General features: G+C 30.7%; 2 protein-coding genes across 2 annotated transcripts; both read left to right on the top strand.

The window, feature by feature from the left end:
* Window positions 1-682: 682 nt before the first annotated feature.
* On the top strand, window positions 683-22,939 carry LOC129913943 (CDC42 small effector protein homolog). Its single transcript, XM_055992945.1, has 3 exons — window positions 683-1,054; window positions 15,095-15,599; window positions 21,915-22,939. Exons 2-3 carry the CDS (start codon window positions 15,354-15,356, stop codon window positions 21,921-21,923), a joined length of 255 nt encoding a protein of 84 aa, XP_055848920.1. The 5' UTR covers window positions 683-1,054; window positions 15,095-15,353; the 3' UTR covers window positions 21,924-22,939.
* On the top strand, window positions 1,669-2,139 carry LOC129915167 (DPH4 homolog). Its single transcript, XM_055994637.1, has one exon. It carries the CDS (start codon window positions 1,669-1,671, stop codon window positions 2,137-2,139), a length of 471 nt encoding a protein of 156 aa, XP_055850612.1.
* Window positions 22,940-24,303: the final 1,364 nt, after the last annotated feature.

Raw genomic sequence — 24,303 nt, 5'->3', positions numbered from 1 at the left:
TAACTTTCCTGTATATAATTTCAGGTCAAAAGATAAAATTCATGATTTGAAATCAAATAAAAACCAGTTAAAAAACAATTCTTTTTTGTTTTTGTAGTTGTTTTTTTAATTTCGATAAGATATGTATTAAAGAGCTATACAAGCTCTTCCGAAGCTATCTTTCAAATCTCAAAGCTTCGGTAAAGCTTCGTTTAAAATACTTATAGAGGGTCAAACTTGTATAACGTTCTCCTTTTTCCATACCCAACAACCTTACTAAAGTTTAAAAGAAGCTAAAATGTAGCTTTTGTAATACCTTAACCGAAGCTGAAATGTTAGTTTTGACTAGACCAGTTGCATCGGCTCGTGAATACCCCTATCAAATAAAAATAGTTTGGAAGTTGAACTGACCTGACGAAATTATATCATTTGGGCCTGATGGCTAAGTTGATTTTTTCAATCGCCTTACCATTCAGTTTTTAGGCAAGAGGGATGAGGATTTTCCTTTTTTTGACATTTGTTCCTAGAAAATGTAAATTGGAACTTGATTGGGCATAACACTGGGTGCGTTCACGTACGCATAGAACATAGCAATAATGCTCTCTTGACCTCCTCATTGAACAAACCTATTACAAGCCCTATTCAGCTGATTTATTCGTAGTCTCCGTTTATTCAGCAAGCTGCCATTTCCATTCCAATTCCAGTTGTTTTCGAAACTTCATTCTGCAAACTTTGTGCTTTGGTGTGCTGCTGTCTCGTCGGTATCGGTGCTCTTTTGCTTCGAATTTTGCCTACAAAATTGGAAAAAATAAAATAATTTTTTTACTTTTTAATTAAGTAATTCTGAAAAATGTTTTATCCTCAAAACATTTAACATAAAAACAACACACTTACGAATTTTGTTAAGTGCTTAACCAAAGACTCGCTTCCATATTCTTGATTCGTGAAGTGCGCATTTTAACGAAAAATAAAAAGGAACCATCTTTGGATTAAAAAAAAAAATCCCCTTCCTCCACCTCGTCTTCCTTTCAGCAGCAATTTTTATTGAGAACATCGGACAAAACTTCCTTTTAAGGTAAGTTAGCCATTGGACACTTTATTAATTATAATTCATGTCTCGATTAAATATGAATTTGATTTCCTGAATTTATTCAATTTCTTTGCTTTAATTTATTGATTCTTATTTGTATCCCTTTGTCCATTATAAACAACAAATAAAAAGGGTAAAGTCTTTCCTCCGTTTCCACTCCACACCCCACACTTCAGAAGTTGACTGGGAGTTTTATCGTATTTTTATCTTTTCTTATTCGATGGGAAATGGCAGCCCGCTTGACATTCATTTTCTTGTTGTATCTTCTCTTCCCATTGTGTTCTCACTGCTCCTTGGTCTCTGTCTCTAGTTTTCATTCAAAATAATGTATCATCAGCACCCTTAAAATTAAGAAGCAAATTCTATAGCCAAGCCCATTTCCTTACACTCGTATCATTTCTTCCTCAATTATCTCCTTTCAGGGCTTTGGCTGGTTCGAATTCTGCTTTGGTTCGCTCGCGGAGTTAAAAAAAAAGAGGACAGAGGCATAAAGTTCGCCTGTTTTCTGTTCATTTCATGTGTTCTATTTTCCTGATAAGAGGACGGCCAGGATAAGCCAATTATTTTTAAACTATCAGAACAAAATCATGTCGAACACGATGAATTTTTATGAAATTCTCGAGTGCAAAGAGAATGCCACATTGGAAGAGCTCAAGCACAAGTACAAGCAGCTCATTTTGCAACACCATCCGGATAAGATGAATGACCTCTCTGACTCCCTGCCATCGTCATCTTCAAATGTAAACGACGATACATGCCTCTTCCAACGGATTAACACCGCATGGAATACTTTAAAAGATCCCGCTAAACGCAAGCTTTACGATGCCGAATTGTGCCAGAATCGATTTCAATTGCACAACAATATTTTCGACCGGCTTCAACTAAAAGATTTAGATATTGAAAGTTGCATTGATGACGATGGAATAGAGAGGACAATAAGAAGTTATCGGTGTCGTTGTGGCGGGCAGTACATTTGCGATGATGAGACTGAAGTATGTACGAACAATGAGTCAGAGGAATTGCTTATCGAATGCACTGAGTGCTCATTAGTTATAGTTTTAGGGAGATGATGGATGAATGAATGAAAATTGACAGGAAAAATAGGTCAGTGTGGTTGTATTGTGCCACCAATAAAGCGAAACTTGATTTTAAGTTGTGAAAAAAAAAATTGTTTTTCTTTGTTTTCTTGTTAAGTTTTTTTTCTGTTGCTTGCGATGAAAAAATTGTGAACAAAATAAAATCATTTTCTTTTAATTTCAATAAATTCATGACTTGGACATTATGTAGATTAGGTACCTTATTTAAGTTTTGAAAGAAAACAATCACTATCGATTTAGCTATGGAGGTAATTGTCATAAACAATTTTGATTTCATTGTATTGTAACAATGCTGTTGTTTGTTTTGCATTGCATTAAGTGGATGTGATGATTGATATAGGAACGGATTTTGACATGGGTTCATATTCAATGCTTAAAAAGTGTTGTGTGAAATGTAAGAGTTATTGAACTTATTGATACAAATATTTTCGATAGTTCGTTGTTTGTAAGTAAGCTTACACGCATTGATATCGAACTAAAAATTCTGGCAACTTTTAAGAACTCATTTTTTGTCATTGGAATTTGATTTTTAGATATAAAATAAAGAAATCTTGATTTGAGGTTTTTATATTGTTAGGATATAAATAATTGTGGTCGTCTTCACACATAAGTATCACTCATGGTAACTCACGTGACATTCAGAAATATTTCCAATAAATAAATAGATAAGTACTATTTTGTAAATTTTAATATACGAAAAATAATATCTATGATTGAAGCATACCTACCTATTACATTCATAGTTAAGTAAATCAATTTTTTTTTAAATTTCAGTACATATTGCTTATTTAATTGAATACTGTCATAACTAAAAAATCACGAGTTTTGAGTTATTAATGCAGAAGTTATTGGAAAAAAGTAATCTTTAATCCTGCAAAAAGTTATAACTAATTTTTTACATACAAAAATAGATCGATACTAAATTTAAAACTCGTTTTCTGAAAAATCCAGTTTTTTTGAGTTATGACAGTCTTTTTATTCTTCTTCTTCCTTTTTCTCTCGATGTCGAGGGGATTATAACTATCCCACGTTACTGCTTCACACTAGTGATCCGCCTGTGGGGTTCCCCGGGTTGACCTCAGAAATCGGCGGCAAGCCTCCCGGTTTTGTATTTTTCCATTTCTGAGGCCAACTGAATGCTGGTGTTTTTGCATTTGCTTGTACCAGGAGTTTTTAGGCATACAACGTGTTGGAACGTTGTATGATATTGCTTTTTTGACGGGGTTCTCAGGATCTCTCCTTTGAACATGGCAATACCAACTGAGTCGGTCGTGTTCAATTTTTTGAGTTATGACAGTGTTCAAGTAAAATTCGAAAAGTTTTTTTTTTCATTCACTTTTTGACTACGAGTTTTGTGCCATTACAAAGTTTTTGTGATTGATGTTGCGAAGCGTAATAAATTGGCAGCCCAACTTTGAGCTATAAATATGTACACTAGGGTGGGTAAAAAAAATCAAAATTTTTTTTTTTTTGATTTTATACTCCGAAAAGTCGATAGACACCTCTGGAATATACACACCAAATATGAGCTCTTTATATTAATGGGAAGGTCCTCCGCTTCGCAATTTTCCATTATTACATCAAGCTTCTACTAAAAAAAAAATCATTTTTTTATTAATTGACTTTTTAAATTTTATAGATATTTGAGGTCCGAAAATCGAGAAAATCTTTAAAAATTCGTTTTTTGTTCTTAATTTTGTAACAAATTGAAATTTCATTCGGTTGCGGATCGAGTAGAGTCCCGGGGAGTGAATCACTGCGTCTTCGGTAATAGGATTGATATTCTTGTAGGGGCTTAAACGTTCGTATCCAAATCGCAATGCATACGGCTCATAAGAAAACTATTGAAATCAGTGGGCATTAGTTTGGTAACGAATATCTTCTAAACGGTTAAAGCAATCAATATGATGCCAAGGAATTGTTTGTAAAATTTTTTTAAGTTATCTAAATAATCTTTTGACATATGTAATTTAATTTATGAAATTAAAAAAAAATGTTCTTAGTTTAAAAAAACAAAACGGCAACACCAGCAATTTTCAACCCATTAAGGTTAAAGTATTTTCTATTACGGACGATTTTTAATTTGCTTTAGTTACCTACTCCACTAAAACAAAAAATCCAAATTTCTAGAATTTTTTCAACAAAAAAAAAAAAAAAACGCTAAATTGTTAAGTAAATTGCTCGAAATTGTTTATATTTATTGTCTTTATGCTGGCAGTAATTAACGTTTGCGCAGAATAAATAGCAATGTAAACAAGAAAAATTACTTTAAACCGGGAAAATGCATAAAACCATTGAACAAAATTCGTCGTATCGATAAATCGAAAAACTAATGATGCCAATCAATTTCTCAGGTCCGAAATAGAGGAAAACAGTCAATGGTGCACATGTCTAGTTGGTAGTTTTCCACTTTTCCTGTTTTTAATTTCTACTATTGGTATTGGCCGTAGATCACATGTTCAACTTGAACTGCTCAACAGTTAATGTCGTTTTCCAAAATTATGGGAGTGAATAACTCCTTTTTTGTGCAATTTTGGAATTTGTTCACGACGAATTTGACAAGTGGAGTGATTTGAGGTTTACTTTGCATGTGTTTGTAATACTAAATAATAAGTAAAATAATAACACAATCTTTTAAATTCACTTTTATTGATTTTTTACAATACTTTCTTGAAAGTGACACTTTTTGAATTTTGGAAAACGACATAAGTTTTAAAAATGTTGATGTACCCCCAATTTTCTCGATTGGATCAGGGTCCGTGGTCCGCTTTCCCAGTTTTAACTTTTGTTCCTTTTTTCTTAAATCACGCTTAATTACCAAATTCAGCTTATTAAAGTTTCTACCATATGCAGAACAATGCAGTTAAAGGACCTAGAAAGTAAAGGATAGTCAAAACTTTTTTTTTTAAATTAATTTTATCGAAGAAACCCCCCTCAAAATCTCTGATCTACAAATTACATTCAAACTCAAAAATTAAAATGACCTAAAAAACTATGATTATTTGATGATCTGGTGAAAAGCACTAAACACATTTTCCATCCTTAAAGCTATAGAGCTAGGTTATACGTAAATGTTCACAGATTATATAACACCTCAATGTGACTTTCATAAACCATTCATTTCATTCATTCATAGCAAGAGGACTAAAACGCCAACAGACTATCAATCAATCTGCGAATCGATGGATTCTGGACAGAAGACAATGATGCCAATACATAGGTCTATACTTGGTCTTAATCATTGGTATATACTTGGTCTTAAACAGACTTAACTGTTAACATCCTAAATAGGGGATTGGTAGCTAATTGTTCTTAAAAACGAACAAGGGATGGAAAATTGAGCTTCTGTCATTATAAGTCAATAAATGTTTATGTGTGGATGATTCAATAGTTCTTCACAAGCTGTGACTTTGTTTCTTCTATGAAAACTTAGACATTATGTATTTAAAAACCAATTCTGTAAGTAGGACCTGGCTTTAAAATATGACTTAACAAAACCATTTTGTATAACCAATACTTTACTTTAAATCCTTTAAATTGTCTTAATATATTGATGAAGTAATGAACATGTTAAAAAAAAAACACTAAAATATCAAGAAATGTCGAAGTACAAGTTTGTAAAGGTTCAACTTTGGTTTCAGCTACAGCTACATTTCATTCTGTTCACTTAATAAAATTTTCTAACTACTAAGAAATTTAAATTAAAAAATAAGGATATGTATAAATTTAAATAGACTACAATCATCCCCTAAATATTTGTATCTATTTAGACAACTACGGAAGTCATTTGCGTAGCTAACATCGAATTATAGCTTCTTCTCAAAATTTAACTAATGAAGCCAAATTTGAGATGTCTGTGGCGTTGGCTGCCAAAAACCATCTTACATGTAGGTATCATTTAAAACTTGCAAATATTATTTCTCACAACATTTTTGCATAAGCTGAATACAAATTGCTTAATTAAATTTATCAAAGTATTAAAAAAAAAATACTTGCATCCACGTTAACAATTATGTACATTGAATTCAATTATTATTATGCTCTTTGCTGCTTAGCTTCTTTGATAAACATGACGTGCGACTCTTTGTTGCATTATAAATATATCCCAGACATCATTACACCTGAACAAATCGTTTCTATTGATTTAAATTGCATAAAGGGTGTGTGTTTGTTTTTTGACTGAAAGAAAGCAAAAGTGTTTTATTTTTTATATTTTACATTCTGACATCACAGTCAGAGGCATTCAATGATTTTTTCGTAATACAAGCTTCGTCTGGAGGTTCATTTGTAATTCAAAACGTTTACTTTACATTGTCAAACCAGCATTACAATGCTCATGAATAGGTCTCTTTTTCTTTAAATAAATTCTTCCAGTTTACTTATTTTGTTTTAAATAAATAATAAAACTCAATTGTATTCCTCGTCGTTGCTGTCGTCGTCTTTTGAACAACAGACGACATAAGGTAATTCTTTGGTAGACCTACATTTTGGAAGAAGAAAAAAAAATATAATGTTCCAACTCTAACCTAGTTAACAAGGTAATAAAAAATAAAGCAGAACTCTTTTTCCATGTTTGTTGAATAGCACATTCTATATGCTATCCAGTTTTGTTTGCCCCAATCCGGCACACTTCTCTTTCGTTTTTTTTTGCATTATTTTCACTGGATAAACTGTTATCAGAAAAAATAGAAAAGAAGTAAAAAAAAAAAATATGAAAATGTCAGCTATTCCAAAGTTTAACCAGATAGAATGCAAATAAATCCTTCTTGCTTTGCCATTGCAGATGGAGAAGAAAAGAAAGAGATTAAACTGCAGGGATTGTTTATTTTTTTTTATTTTGTTGCAACTGCATCATCAAAGTTATGATATTGGAGGAAGTAAGTGGGAAGCGATGTGTATATTGAGCGACCTTTGCGAGGTCCATTACTGATGCACGTTTTGTCTTCCCGACAGACGTTGTGTTGTTATAACTCAATGCAGATAAAAACTCGTATCCGGAAGTAGACAATACGCGTTTGCATGGCCGCACTTACTTTAAATCGTTAAAGATGCATAAAATAAGTAATGTTGTTATGTATTAGTTAAAGTTATAGAAAATCAGTTTTTGATCAAAAATGTTATGACGATGATACAGAGCACGATAAAAATGGGTCTCACAGTTTTGTTTGCAATTACATAAATATAAGTTGCTTCATACAAACAGATGGATTTTTGAGATTTCCTTAAAAAATACATGTATGCACATTTTACAACTCCTGTTCAAATTATTTCGTTAGGAAATGATTTGGATACCATTATTAAAATATGAATAAAATGTCGTTATTATTTATTGTATGTCGTTTAAAAAAGTACTAAAACATTATTAGAGGAAAATTTTTTTAAGGTACAATCACTAGGGAACAAAAGATTGGGTCTATTTTTTTGCTTGCAATATAGGCTATATTTAATCAAACTAATTAATAAAATTAAGGACTAAAGACCATTCTTGTAAATGAATTCCAATTATATTTTTTTTTTTTCAATCAATGGAAAAATTAACAGAACAGGAGAGAATTCATGACAAGCATATTTTTCTTTATTTTTTCTTCTTAACGTCTTCAAAAGAATTAATCTTTTTTACTTGCTCTATAGGGCAAGTATTGGTTTCGTGTCAAAAAAAATTTCGAGGTTTTAATCAAAACTAACATTATGATAATCGAGAAGTCCAAAAAAGTGGGTTTCGTCATGACGTCCGTCGGTCTGTGCGTCGGCGTCGGTGCGTCGTTAATGAGTTATTGCAATTTTCTCGAAAACGGCTCTAACGATTTCGATTAAATTTGGAGTTCGTTTTAGTCTTAGTGATTGTAACAAAATTGCGTTTTTAGTTTTTCATAAAAATTTCGGGGAACGTAAATATGGCGTTGCGGTTTTCTGCCAAATGATATCAAAGACTAAACCAATTTTATTCAAAATTTGCAGACGGATATTTCTTGTCATTTTGAAGTGTAAAATGTAAAAAAAAAATTAAAAAAGTTTTTGAAAAAAAAAATTTACCTAAATGGAATTTTTTTTACTTTTCTTTTTTTTGTTCAAAATTTAACGAAAATTTTTAATTTCCAATAGTTGTTTAAGATATAGATACTTTGAACTACAAGAGCAAGTACGTGCGGCCCAGTCGTGCATTTTATTTTTTTAAAGTAAAAGTATTTTCAACTGTCCATAAAAAAAATTACCTTAAGGTTCTTCAAAAATGTCAACTCTAAATAACAACATCTTTGTAAATTATAAATTGAAAATACTCCTTGAAGTGAGTGCACTTAAATTTGTTAAAAGATAAGTTCGAATTTTTTTTTTCAATTTTGTTTCCAAAGTTTTGAGTTTGAAAATAAAACTTTCAAAAACTTCGTCAAACCAGCTTTAAAAACAAAGTAAAAAAAAAAAGTTATTGGCTGTACAAAAAGGTATATCTAGGACGTTAGTTTAAGTGTAACCGTTGATTTTTAATAATTTTTCTTCAAGCTTTAGGAAATTGTCCCTCCCGGCTAAACAGAGGGGAATAGACCAACCTCCTTTCCAACCCAACCTACACGCTCTAGCATTTTGCCATATAACTCGTGAATTTACCTGTCTAGTCAGCTTCTGTATTTGTTTTATTTGACCTGAAGCCCATTCGACGATAGCTTTTCCTTATAGGATAACAATAAACGTCACCAACATCGAAGCCCTAACCAAAAAAAACAAAAATACGGCTGGCGCAAAAGAATTGTCATAATGTGAATGTGCCTTAATTTTTACAAACGACTTCAAATATCATAGTGCTTCAAAATCAGCACTAACGGGCAAAAGTTTCTGACCGATTTGAAGAAAAACTAATGTTACGACTTACGAGTATCACCATAATATCGTCATTCTTGTTACGAACTGACGTATCTGCTTTTTTTAATATTTTACAGGATAGCAGTTTTAAGTTTTTTTTGTACTTCTTTAAATGATGTTAATTCCGTTTTTTTTTTTTTTTTTTGTATTTTTGTGTAAAATTAAGTCATGTTCGAAACATTTTTCTGAAGAAGAATAACACATAAATACAAAAATCTCAAAAACAATTTCCGTACGTCACTTCGTGAGAAGAGCGTAGATTCATTGTATAATGTATGAATTTGTGTGAAATGCTCACTAAATTATTATTTTAATTTTATATTAATTTTTTTTAAATGTTTTATTGATTGAGATAATTTTGCAAATTATCTTTTTTTTTAATGTCAACCTACATGAGAAAAAAATAGAACAAGTGCGGCCCTGCTGGCCATTTAAAACCGATTTTGTTATTTTAAAGCTAAAACGTGTGGTTCATTTCCAGTTTCCATGTTTATTTATCACTGCTGCTGGCTGCTGAGCTAAGACTTTAGATCGAGATGTACAAAACCGGATTTCTGTATTTTGTTTTGATTCAATCTCAACTCACTGCTGCCGTTGCTGATTCTACGAAATTGACCGCATTTTGGGATTACTTTTTAATATTGCTTTTCGTTTAGCGGTGTTTTTTTTTTCTCTTTTTTTTTTTTGTTAATTTATCCTTCATGAAAATAATTTAGAGAGAATGACAAATCTTAAGACTTAAGAAAGTTTTTTTTTTTTCTTACTCATTTGACCCTGAAGGCCTGAAGGTATATTGCACTTTACGTCAATATGGTTTCAGGTTCGAATGTGCAAGTTTTGTTTTAATTAAACCATTTTTTTTCTTTGTTCGTTTTAGATATTTTCTAAATTATTGATTAAAATTGAACGATAGAAACTATTGTTACATTTGAGAAAGTTTTCTTCTTTTGCCAAAGGGTTCTTTGGCTAGGAAAGTATTACATTGTATATTTAAAGTTTATTTCTTGTATGTACACTTACTTTTGCGTCATCAAGTCTATCAAAGGTACGAGTGGGCTTGAGAATGATGAAGCGATGAAAACAATTTGGTATTTCGAAGATATATTAATTGATGAATGAAAACTGTTATATGAGTTATTTTTTATGGGAATTTATAAAAGCTGTTCTTTGAAGTTTTGCTCGAAAGTTTATTTCTTCAGTCCCTCTATACAAAATTAAAATTAATGCAAATCGACTGTAGTAGATGACAACATGTACATATTTCGTCTTCTCCTCACTTTTTTTCGGCAGTAGTTCGCTTAGTTCTTTCAATTACGGCGATACTATCAGCAAATTCCAGATATTGTGTGGATTTTTGAAAGACAGTTTCCGTTGTGTTCGCCTATGTGTTGCACACTTTCGCAAGCTTAATGTTATCTCTATGCCGTGTTTGAAAAGTTTTGCCTTTACTTCATCGGGTCCACCTTCTTTCATGAGTTCTTGATCTCATTTTGGTAACTTGGCTGGAGTTCTAGATTATCATACAGGTTGGCTCCTGGGTGAACTGTGGTGGAATTTTGGCCTTCATAGAGTTTTTGTATTATTTTCATAATCAATCACTATAGTAATTCCCTCCCTATTTTTACATGATCCAGGGTGGTTAGCGGTTTCTGCTTCACTATTGAGAAATTTCGTACCTGGATCCTGTTAAGGGATATTTGCACCTCCTCGGTTGTTTCTTTTCTTCCTGAACATCAGATGTTCTACTTTTTTGTATCTATAAAGATGCGTCATGAATATCTTGGAGACACAAGAATTTGTTTGATATAATGGGTGATAATGTTGTTCTTGGAAAAGTGGTCTTGGATAGTTTTTTTGTTTGTTTGTGTCTTATTGAGGAAGAAATGGTTCTTTATTGTAATTCACCCACCTTAAGTTGTTTCCGGTTAATTTAACAAGTCATTTACTGTACTTTAAAAAATATCTTATACTTTTCTAAACTCAATTATTTAATATAAAACTCAGTTGCTTTTGTTAACATGGGGCAAAAAACAATTCCTAAGTTCTCGAAGACTGTTTTACATACAGTATAGTACTGGGCTTTTAAAAAAATCATTGAAATTGGTTCAGCCATGAGCTAAGAAACAATTAAAGTTGAATAGAAGTTAAATGATTTCAAAGAACAAAAATATTGATTGAGTTTATGTAGATTATTTCTGAGATTAATTTATGCAAAATTACTCAATAATATTACAATTTTAAATAGAATCAAATGTAGAGTTGATCCATATTTACATGGACTAATATTGATAAGATATATTCCAAAAACCTTGAAAATATTTTATTTGCACACATACACATTATGTACCAAAATAGAAAAAGCTTCTGAGTCATATAAAAAAAATATAAAAACTAGATTTAAAATTAAAGAATTTGTCATAGGTATTTGAAATACCTTATGCATACACACAATATTTCTAAGTAATAAGTATGGTATAAGCAAAGCATGCAATATGATAAACAAACAAAAAAAAAAAAACATTTGGCGATATCAGACATAACAAGGTTCAGGCAAAACGTGATTTAATATTAAATTCCTACTGACCTTTTCAAATATAAATAAATATTAAATGCAAATATGGAACAAATGGGGAAATAAAAATTCTTCGTAATAAAGTAATAAAAATTCTTTAAAAATTAGTTTTCAAACGACTCGTTTTATTATTTTTTTTTAATAAATATGTATGCAAATAATTTCATACACAAATTAAAAGTTTTTAGCATTACTTGCATTTATAAATTCGATACTTACTTCTAGTATTCCACCTATAAGTATTCGCCAATAAATACTTAAAATGAAATGTGCAAAGCTTTTTTTATTTCAATTATAATTGACGATAAGAAACTAAATACAAGTTCTAATACTCGTAAATAAAAAAAAAAACTTGCTCAGCTTTTTATGTTAATTTTGAAATTACTGCAACGGTAAATAATAATAATTACTATTTTTGTCCAACCACATCAAAATGTCAATGACACTGCTTTACCCAATGGTGCTAGTGTCTTATAGAAAAACAAAAATAATTATAAAACAAGGGCAATCTAGTCATAGTCAATTAATCGCATCTCCAAAACTAAGCATTATTTTTAATAAATTAAATAAGATAATTATGTAGACTTGGATTAGAAAAGTTGAATAGTAATTTACGGTCTCAATCGAATCGAACTTCAAATGCTAGTTGGGGGTTGAGATCATTGGCACATTGTAACGGTGTTTGCTTTAGTTAATTATTCATTTTAGTTAAAATTGTCAGTTTATTTTCAACTCAACTATTAAAGACCGTTATATTAAAATAGTTTAAACAACTGATTTTATTCTTTGAATTAATTTTGACAAATGCGATGCTTTTAATTTTGTCTAACTAATTCGCAATCTATTGTCTCAAGTCTTTACTCAGTTGTTATGAATTCCGGGCCATAGGTGACTTGGGGTTTCAATTTATGTTTTAGTCGGTAATCGGATTAAGCGTGAGAAACAATGATGTTTTGTGTATTTTATAAAATTTTAAAAAGAATATCAACGAGTTGGTGGTTTAATTAAATATCTCTTAGTGTTGTTTGATGAAAAGTTTATTAAGGTTTTAATTTCAATGGAAAGTGAAAAAAGATTTTTATTCAAACAAAGCATATTCGAAATTTAAAATTTAATTAGTTAAAGAAAAAGTTCGTAACTATTCAAAGTATGGCTTACTGATTTAAGAGTAAAAGTAAGCATGAAAAACTGATTTTAAGAAAATTAATTTTATTTAAAAATATAAAAAAATTATTTTATGTAATACACTGAGCTGATCTTTTGGCATGTTTAGTTTAGACCATTACTTTTGGTACAGCCTGTATATGGTAAAAAATAAAATAATAACAATAATATGCAAAAGGAAAATTAAAATTTACATATTTAAAACTGTTTGTAATGTTTTTGTATTTCTCCACAGACTTCAAACATTTGTTGGTTAAAAAAAAAAAAACAACAAATTAAAATCCGTCCAACGAGAGATTTAGATAATTGAAAATCTAAAACTGTGGCAGGTTTTGTCTTTATTAAAATGATTTTATTTTCTCGAAAATTAAAAATTGTTCATTTATTGCTGCATACTTTAATGTTACTTTGTTGTATGTGAAACCTTAACGCTGTAATAAAATCCTCGAATAAATTGAAAAGAATTTGTGGATGCTACAAATAGAACTCAAGATGTAATCGGCTCTATTTTGGAGAGTTCTGAATTAAAAAAAAAAAAACAAAAAAATAAAAAGAAAAGTCTAAAAAAAAAAACCGCTTAAACAGCTTATCTTGAGTTCTATTAATCGTATTATCAAGATTGAGGTCTTCAGGCTTAGGGGAAATGTTCGAACATCAGTGAATGTGAGTTTGTGTTAATTTAGCCTACTCACATTAATTGGAAAACTTCGCGATATTTGATCTCCCGAAAACCATATAAGGCTGCGTTTTTAAAGCTGCTTGAATTCGTTATTAGAACGCATAAGGCTATAAAACTGCATACTCACATTTTGGTTATCACTCAACTCCGACAATTTGCTGTGGGGTCTAAGACTATTACTCATTATTTAGTCCAAAAATTTTGCTTTGCGCTCTTAGGCTTTGCTAAATTCGTTTATTTCAGAACCGTTGCCAAATAAAATAAAATAGCAAAGCATATTTATCTACACAGTTGTAACTAGAATTTAGTAGCTTATGACTTTTTAATTTTATTAAAATGAAAAAATGAATAACTACTAAGATGTAGAAAAAAACACGGCTATTTAAATAACTCGGCCTAGTTATTAACAAAATCTACTATCTTCAACAGCAAGCAAATATAAAAAAAATTATTACAATCCAACGTTGAGCAATTAACACATCTCTAGAGTGTGCCAATCAAAACACGCAACATACAACATTTCTTCAGCTTACGACCTGAACTCTATCCACAGACATGTAAATTTGTTCACGTTTTTATTATGATCATGTAGTTATCTTGCAAAAAGCCACAGCCAACATTATTTCAGTAATTTCTGATGATTCATTTTAACTAGTACCGCAACAAAAAAAGGTCATTATCTGCTTAAAATTATTTTAAAAAGCAACAAATAAAATAATTTTCGATTCGTTAAAAAAAATGAATGAAAGTGCGTTGCAATGACTTCATGGTAATGTCTACCATGAGATGGGAAAGCTGTTTCACTATATTGTGTCCAGCTGCTGCTTCCGGTTCTGAACCATAAAATACATCAAATTCAATATCTCTTTCGCATATGGCACTTGCTTTGAATTCTAAAAGACCTAAATGTTCTGTGAGTCTGTCTTTATGAATACGCCACGGAGGCGCAATTAGTCGCCCGTATATGTTCTTGCTCATGTACACAACAAAGAAAATCCGAATTCAAATTTTGATTTGATAACAAAAAGCGAATGGAAGAGATGACTCAGTTTTTCTGCTCTTCAATCGTATTTCTGTATCTTTTTTGTTTTTTGTTGTCTTTGTTATTTTTATTGGTTAAAAAGGCAATCGCTCGTTTGGTGCTACTTGCCTCTCAGACATCAGCAAAGCGGCAGCGATTTTGCGTAAATCGTTAAGTACCTTGGCTATGAATACCCGCGTATTCAGTTTTTCGCTATAAATATCGCTAATGCCATTCTGCGGTTAATAACCGCACGCCACTTTAATAAGTTCAGTGGAGAAAAAGTGCCGACGCACACAGAAGAACAAAAAAAAGAGACCTGCAACAGCAGCAAGTGGAGTTATGCATATATATTTTATTTTTTTTTCTCATACATTTATTGTATCCTCACTGAGTCATATTGAATTTCTCACTTTTTATTTTGTGCAATCATCTGAATGAGTGACACAGTGACAACTCATATGTTGTACGCCATTTTGGCAAGAGTCATCTGGTGGTGGAGGATCTCCCCAATGTCGTATATTTTATATTTACTAATAATTTTAATTCTGTTTTGTCATCAACAACAGATTGTTTACTTTTTTAATTAATTTTTTTTTATGATTCTCTTCATTTTTTGCTTTTGTTCTCTTTGCAGAAAAAAAAGTTGTGAACGTTAAATACCCATTAGAAAGTAATATTGTGGAAAAGTTGGCAGATCACTATCTCCATCTGTGCGAACGGATTTATGTGCAGTTAAATTCAGAGAGAAAAAAAAACTTAATTCTTGTGTTAAGCTCTCCAATAACGGACATCTATAACTGTTGTTGTTGCTCGTATTGTCTTTTGACAAAGTAACAAAAGGAACAGCCGAAACCGTGGCGCATCAACAAACAAAAAATAGGTTTTCGAATAAAATGGCAAGCACAGGTGACATTTGGCTACAATGGTTCTCGTGCTGTTTTCATCAACCACAATCACCTTCGCGAAGGCGACATCAACGATTACGTATTGACAGATCGATGATCGGCAATCCGACGAATTTTCAACACACCGGCCATATTGGCTCTGCTGATGTGGAGCTAACAACGAATCACCTAAATGCCATACAAACACAGATGCAAAGCAAAGGGGGCTACGAAATGAGTTCAATTCGAGTGCAGGTAAATATTGATATAAAAACTTTACTAACATGTTTTTTTTTCGTTGAAGGATGCCAAAAACAAGCGAAAAAAAAAAATAAAGTAAAATGAGCATTAGGATTTAATAGCGAAGATTGTATATCTTCTTTAAATTCACATGGAAAATAAGAACAAATTCGGTAGCAATCAATTATTTTGTATAATTAAGTTTGCACATTTATAATAACGATATAGCGTTGGGTGCTTCGGGAGTAACTTTAAAGCTTCATAGCTCCAATTCAAGTTGATTTAATACATCAAGAAATTGATTGTTTGATTGATTGATATTTGGGGTATAAGATACAATAGTCGGAATAAGTATTTTGACAAAATGAACATTTTTTTAACTGATGAGAATAATCTGTAACGGTTAAACATAAAATAAAAAAGTTGACGGATATTTAATAAGTATATTATGGTGAATCTCATGATGGTCAATATCAGTCATATAGTTGGTATTATGCTTCGAGGCTACATTTTTTGTATAAAAAGTGCTAATTTCTGAGCGAAAAAAGTATTTTGACAAACATGTTTGTAAGGTAAGGTAATGCATTTTACGTGTTTCAAGCACGTATAAAACTGACAAACTTGTTAAGGTTCCGTTTAGTAAAAAAGTGGGCAAAACGGCGGAAATTAACATTGAAATTAGTGCATCTTTTGTTGCAAGTCATAATTTCGGCGTGTCTGTTAAAAAGTCTGTGGAGAACTGAATTTATCCCGAGAAACTATAAATTACCAAATATGAAAACAAAAAAATATAATTTAATTATGCTATGCAAAATTTACCACAAATGGACAAAAAATAAAAAATGCACCAAAAAACAGACGCATTTTGAGGAATTCACTTTAAATCGCGGACTGACTCCAAAAAGTCTGGATTTTGGAAAAGCCATTGTTTAATCAAAAACTTTGTTAGCAAAAATACCCTTCGCATTGAGCTCGAAGAAGACAATTTTGCCATATTTATGGGAAGATAATATACCTACTATTTACCTCATAAAACAAAAATTGAAAAAACTGAATTCGCTCAGAAATTGGCACTTTTTATACAAAAAATGCAGTCTTGAAGCATAATATCAATTATATGACTGACATTGACCATCATGAGTATCACCATAATATACTTATTAAATATCCGTCAACTTCCTTATTTTATGTTTAACCGTTACAGATTATTCTCATCAGTTAGAAAAATGTTCATTTTGTCAAAATACTTATTCCGACCATTGTAAATTGCGTCCTAAAAGATCTATTGTGCCCCCTTTCAAGCTAGCTGAGTTGGTTCCTCATGTTTTAGCTCCTCCTCTAACTTAACTCCTTTCAGGAAATTGAGTATTTGGGGTATTTTCATAGAGTGCAATTTTTCCTCTTCGACCTGTTTAAATCTTTGGTTTATTAGTGCATTAAAACTACCCAGAATGTTATCTGGTGGTTCTTCCTGTTCATTACAGAATCCACATGTTGCACAATTTACTAGAGCCAAAATGTTTAGCTTACAGTGGCCCGTGAGGAGACCCGTGATTATACCGAGGTTGTTCATACTTAGACCGATACAGGATTTAAAAAGCTCTTGGTTGTAGTTCCCCAGAAACATTTTGGCTTTTATTAGTTTTGGTAAATCCTGCCCAGTTTTTTGTTCTCCTGGTCTCTTGGTCTATTGGTCTCCTTGTCTATTTTTATTTTATTTTTAATAAAATGTTTTCTCCTATTCCGTAGTACGGTTCACATAAAAGGGGAAATTGCTCCCGCTTTTGCTAAAGAGTCCTCGTTCCTCTGGACACCAACGCCAACGTGCCAAGGTACCCAGATGAGAGTGACTTTGTTTATTTTACTTTGTTTATTGGTTAAGTTTCCCTACATACTCCAATACTAGCTTGAATTTGATTTCGTAGGATTTAAGTTTTTTTAGGGCAACTTAACTGTCAAACATAATGGCAATGTTTTTGTTCCTGTGATTTAATTCGAGATTTATTTCTGCATATTTTACAATCGCATTTACTTCAGCTTGAAAGATACTTGGGGATTTACTTAATGGTACGGAGAGTTTCTTTTTAGGCCCAAGAACGCCTGCTCCTGTAACTTCTGCTGTTCTCGACCCGTACCATTTAATGGTATTTTCTTTAAATAACCTACCCAATTTTTTTTCTACTGAAGTGTATTTTGTAGTTTTTTACAAAGTTATAGTTTGTGACCATGAAATTACTTGTTTATTGATTACGCCATCAAAAGTCTGAGCGCTATTGCACCAGCAATTTTCAGTACTCTTTTTTTAAGTTTAAATTTGAAGTTTATGTTGGTGAAACAAAATTCTTCTAATTTTTATAAGTTGGTAAATTGTTTTTTAAAGAGTCTATTTTAGAACTGACTACAGCAGTGACCTAAAAATCAGTAGTTGAGTGTTGAGTCCCATTGATCCTCGGGATATGCTTTGTATAGTCTAATAAACAAAAATGTTCTAAAACGTGCTTCGTTAAGTTCAATATGCCACAACCAATGTTTAAAGTCTTTGTTGTAGCTGATGTAATTAGTGTAGTTTTGCTGTGGAACAGGGCCTAGGTCTTTCATTTTATGGGTTAAATAAAATTTCATTTAAAAAACGAAAAGAAAGGAAAGTTAAAAAGAGCACCTAAATGCACAAAATTGCTCGCAATAAGAATAACAGTTTATTTTGTTTTGATACTTGTTATAGAGCTTAATTTTCTGATATCAAAAGTAGTGGGTTAATTTTTGCAGGATAGAATCACTCGAAAAATCATGTTTTAAGCGCATCCTACCTAAACTGTTAGAAATGGTATCAGAACTATTCAAACAATGTTTTTTAATAAAAATAGATGATTCAGAGTGAGAGATTTGCAAGATTTTCACACTTTTATATTTGAATACAAATACAAAGATATCAAACATACCTTGCATTTACTCTCGCTAATAACCAATTCGAACGCAGCGGTAAATTGTAGGTCCCTTCCATTCTTTAATTTTAATTACACGTTAGCAAGAATTGGTTGAGAGTTGTTAGGCCACAACTTAATTTATTTATTTATAATAATCCGCAAAGTATTTTTATAGTAAATGCTTAAGAATGGGGAGACTTTCTTCTTCGACCAAATTCTAGACTATTTTATCTAAGCGCTTACTTTACCATCACGATGCAAATATTTCTCCAATCTCATTTCCAGGATCTTATAACTTTTCCCTTACAGTTTGCGAGGCACAGAGATTTTTTTCTGAGTGAATGAAGTAACTCATACGTCATACCATGTCGTAACCGCTGCTTTATGAATTCTACGAGAATATTGTTAAGGCGATACGACTTATTGTTTTTCAACTCTTTGATAGAAAAAGAATATCTTCTCTGTTGTTAGTCAAATTGCGCATTCGGGATTTGTTAATTTAAATTAAGCCCAAGGGCAATTCCATGGTAACGTTACATTCACACAAACTCTCAATGCATAAATAGATTTTTTTTTGTCAATTTTAATATTAATTGATAAGAAAATATTAAAATGTCTATGAATGTTATATTACACGGTGTTACAAAAATGAGGTTTTAAAATATACGCGGGCGGAGACCTATCAGGTTTTGTAGAGCTAGTCGCACTGAATACGAAACGGTATTTGAAAATCCCCTAACACCCCCAAAATCTGGAGTTACGGGCAAAAAACGGTTTTTTGGACCTTCACCCATTGAAAAAATTCTAGCTTCGACAATTTTTTACCCATTTTCGATTTTTTTACAGTTTCTGATAAAAGATAAATATACCTTTTTAACAATGTATAAAACATGTAACTCGGTTAAACCACTTAGAATTTATAAGATGTCAAAGTTCAAAAATTCAATTTTTTTTGTCATTTGCCCAACTTCGGCATCAATTTAAAGTATATGTTTTCAAGACAACATGCTATTTAAAAAATATATTCTAAAACTATATCTATTTCCCAATTGATCGAGGTATTTTTTATGAAAATCACTTCAAAATTGGCTTAGAAAAAAAAATTTTTCGATTTCAACCCAGATACAGAAATTGGAACTTTTAGGTATAGAACAAAAATGTTGTTTCGGCACGTAGTAGGATAAGTTGGGCGCCAGGATTTGATGAAGGGTTTTTGTAGAGGAGCTCAATACAAACATTTTTTTTCTTTAAGAGGGGGGTCTATCTCCCCCCGTTTAGGTGGGAGGGGCATTTTTCTAAAAAAAAATTATCAAAATAAAAAAAAATTATTAAAAAACAACGGCAACACTTACAGTAATAAATGATACCATTTCCAAAAGGCAAAATTGTGCATTTGATTCTAATTTTTAAATCAATATAATATTCCCAATAGTTTTTGAAATAAGAGATTTCAAAGTTAAAAATAGGGGAAAATATTTTTTTTAAAACTCATTTTATACTATTTTTGTCCAGACTGTGAATTTTAGTTAATAAATTACTTAAACAGAAAACTGCCTCAATTAATTCCTTATCGAACCGTGAAAACTATATGTTTCTATGTCTTCTAGTTTTTGAGAAAATTGAAAAATTATTTTATCAGATTTTTCTTTTTTCAAAATATTTTTTGTTTTTATTTGTTTTTATTTTTCAATTTTCTCAAAAACTAGAAGACATAGAAACATATAGTTTTCACGGTTCGATAAGGAATCAATTGAGGCAGTTTTCTGTTTAAGTAATTTATTTACTAAAATTCACAGTCTGGACAAAAATAATATAAAATGAGTTTAAAAAAAAAAAATTTTCCCCTATTTTTAACTTTGAAATCTCTTATTTCAAAAACTATTGGGAATATTATATTGATTTAAAAATTAGAATCAAATGCACAATTTTGCCTTTTGGAAATGGTATCATTTATTACTGTAAGTGTTGCCGTTGTTTTTTAATAATTTTTTTTTATTTTGATAATTTTTTTTTAGAAAAATGCCCCTCCCACCTAAACAGGGGGAGATAGACCCCCCTTCCAAAGAAAAAAAATGTTTGTATTGAGCTCCTCTACAAAAAACCTTCATCAAATCCTGGCGCACAACTTATCCTACTACGTGCCGAAACAACATTTTTGTTCTATACCTAAAAGTTCCAATTTCTGTATCTGGGTTGAAATCGAAAAATTTTTTTTTCTAAGCCAATTTTGAAGTGATTTTCATAAAAAATACCTCGATCAATTGGGAAATAGATATAGTTTTAGAATATATTTTTTAAATAGCATGTTGTCTTGAAAACATATACTTTAAATTGATGCCGAAGTTGGGCAAATGACAAAAAAAATTGAATTTTTGAACTTTGACATCTTATAAATTCTAAGTGGTTTAACCGAGTTACATGTTTTATACATTGTTAAAAAGGTATATTTATCTTTTATCAGAAACTGTAAAAAAATCGAAAATGGGTAAAAAATTGTCGAAGCTAGAATTTTTTCAATGGGTGAAGGTCCAAAAAACCGTTTTTTGCCCGTAACTCCAGATTTTGGGGGTGTTAGGGGATTTTCAAATACCGTTTCGTATTCAGTGCGACTAGCTCTACAAAACCTGATAGGTCTCCGCCCGCGTATATTTTGAGTGTTACACCGTGTTATTAAAATGTCTATGAATGAAGCATAACTATTACTTTCATAATTAAGTTTTTTTTTAACTCCTATGTGGACTTGTGATTCAAATTTGTTATTTATCCTAATTTTTCTTGTACGTTTCGGTTGTGATTACAACCTTCTTCAGGAATCTTTAAAATCTTTAATTTTATCTGGATTGGATTGGATTGGATTGAGACTTCTTCACCTAGAATGTCTATTGATAACAAAGAATATACTTTTTCGGTATCGTACTGCATTTACGTTTTGGAGCATGTCGTCAACTTGCAATAATGCGTGTTAGACCCACAAAGAATTTTTCTGCCTAAATATAATTGTATAATTGTCTGGTCTACTTGAAAATTTAAAAAAATTAAGATAACCGGCTTCAAGCTAAAATGCAAAATGCAGTTTTTCCATCTATAATTCGCAATGGGCAACCGGAAATTGAACGTGAATGTTGAAAAATTGCGTTTTTTTTTATAAAAAGCAGATAAACATTCATATAAAAAGTTGGACCTAAATCATTTTGTTTTTAGATTTTTTTCTCTCATAAAATAGACTGCAAATATTGCTGCGGTTTTAAATTTAATAAGTTTTTAAAGCCAAAATTTCCGAAAACACTTCTACTGGCCTTAGATTTTAATATAAATACAACAGCGAAACTATAAAATAAATCATTATTCATTATACATTTATGTACTTATTTAAGTAATCAACTATTTTTGTTTTCTTAAATTCCAGGCATGCTGATAGAAATCAACTGCATAGATTAAGCAACTCAACTTTAATATTATTCATCTAGATTGGCAGACCTTCCAAATGTAGAGAGCTACAAGTAGTGAAAACTACACAAGAACTTCATAACGAAAAGGGGGAAAATTAACTCCCTATCAAGGCTTCCAAATAAAAAGTAGTGCAATCTGTCATAATCACACTTATAAAGAACTGAAGATCGTAATGCATTTGTCGAGTATTTATTTATTTTTTTTTTAACTTCAATTTATGCCTTTTGACAAATATAATTAATTGAAAAAAAAAAAACAACAAACAACATAATGATAAGCATGCTATACATTTTTGCAGCTACGCACAAACTGCAGAACTGAAAGACAACCGCTTAATGTTGAATTTCATTTTTTTTTATTATAAGAGACATAAAAACTGACTATTTCTCTGTAATTTATATTTTATTTAAATATATTTTTTTTTTGATGAAATGATAATAAAAGAAAATAGAATAGTGCGTGTGAAGCACTAAACACGCACAAATACATATAGTTGTATAATGCATTAGAATGTAAATATCTACACAAAATATATACCACTTAACTTGTAGTTAATTGTTAGATTTTAAGAATAATTGAAATTAATTTTTAAGTCACTCTCACAAAAAAAAAATAACTTAAAAATGGACTTTCAAATAACAAGCAATTTAAAAAGCACTTCAAACAAAAAATGGACTTAAACTCGAATAATAATATATTTTAAAGTGCATTTAAATTTTTACACAGTGACTGACTTTTTTCTACATTTTTTTATTACAGTTTTGTCAGAATTTTTAAACATTTATCTAACCTTTTTTTGAAGATCTTAACAATGTACTAAATTAAATATTTGATAAATTAATGAATAAATAGTTTTTAAGCTTTGTAGTGTTTTTTCTTCTATAAAAATAAAACATTTTCCTTTGTACTTAAAAAAAATGGTTAACAGAAAGAAAAAAAAAAAAAACAACAAAGTGTTTCTTTTTCTTCTCCCCAAGTGTCTACCTTATATTATATTTCGTGTATACAGTTGTTGTAGTCTGAAATGAGAACTTAAAAAGAATTTGCATTTACGCACAAATAATTAAAAAAAAAATACATTTATTTTTATTTATATAATTATTAAAGCAAAAAACAAAGAAATATAACTAGAAATATAAATTTATAGTAAACAAAAAAGAAACATTTATTGGAGTTCATATTTGATTGAGAGAGTTTAATGTAAATGCGAATGCAAACAATTATAAAACTACAAGAAAAACAAAATGAATACATTAAAATAATTGTTGCACGTTTTAAACTTGTACCTTAGAACAATCAAATTCAATATTTGTCATTGTAAAATAATGGTAAAGAAAATATAATTCAATATAAATTGTAAATTGGAAGAATTTGTTTTTATTTTCTTTTGGTTGTTTACAAAACGCAGTTGGCATCAAATGAAAGAACTGTATCTTAGGAAAAACTTTTACTTTGCACGTTTCCTGCATTTCGAGAAAAACGCATTTTAAAATTTTGTTCTCCATACAACTTGGTACTACAAGCTCACAATTTACTTATTTTTTCAGCAAAACTTAAATTTGTTTTATAAAAGTAAGGATGCCTTCAGATAGTGCTCAGTAAATACTACAAGACCTCATCATTAGTTTATTTTTGACAAAAAGTGGACATGTGCCGTTTTTCCCCTGGGCCCTTCATTAGGGTGCTTCTTATATGGTCGAAAAAATCTTTTTTTCGATTTTTTAATGGGACACCCCTGCACTATGTTCTACTATATAAACATAGTATATGGTATTTTTTTCCGATTTTAATATTAAAATTTAGGGGTCGCTACCATTCACTAAAGATTTAAGTAAAAAAAAAAGGATCAATTTCAACAAAATTGTGGTAGCGACCCCTAGAACGTGTTTAAACTGGACCAAATTTTACCCAATTTTACCCAATTTATATTAAAGGCTGGAAGAACAAAATGAAAATGTGTCCCATTAAAATTTCGAAAATTGATTTTTAAGAAGCACACTACTGAGTAGGTCCCTTTTTTATCAACAAAGAGAAACGAGAAAATTGAATTTGAATAACATTGGTACACATTCGATAGGGACAAATATTTTTATTTTTAAGTAAATAACAACTGTATTCCTTCGGATTTCTGTATCGGTACTTCTAACAACTTCTATTTGCATTCAAATAATTTTCTTCTGTAAACAAAAAATAGTCTCTGAATGCATCCAGAAGTACTAAAAAGTAGTTGACAGCAGATCATCGAGTGCAAAAGATCAAAGCTAGTATTCCATCTAATATCTGTACCAAAGGAGAATGTGTAAATTTATATGAAACGTGAACGTTCCGCTCCAAGGAATGAATTT

This window comes from Episyrphus balteatus, chromosome 3 (genome assembly GCF_945859705.1).
Source record: "Episyrphus balteatus chromosome 3, idEpiBalt1.1, whole genome shotgun sequence".
Classification (NCBI taxonomy): Eukaryota; Metazoa; Arthropoda; class Insecta; order Diptera; family Syrphidae; genus Episyrphus; species Episyrphus balteatus.
The sequence above is the reverse complement of the archived record's forward strand: the minus strand, read 5'-3'. Positions and strand labels throughout refer to the sequence as shown.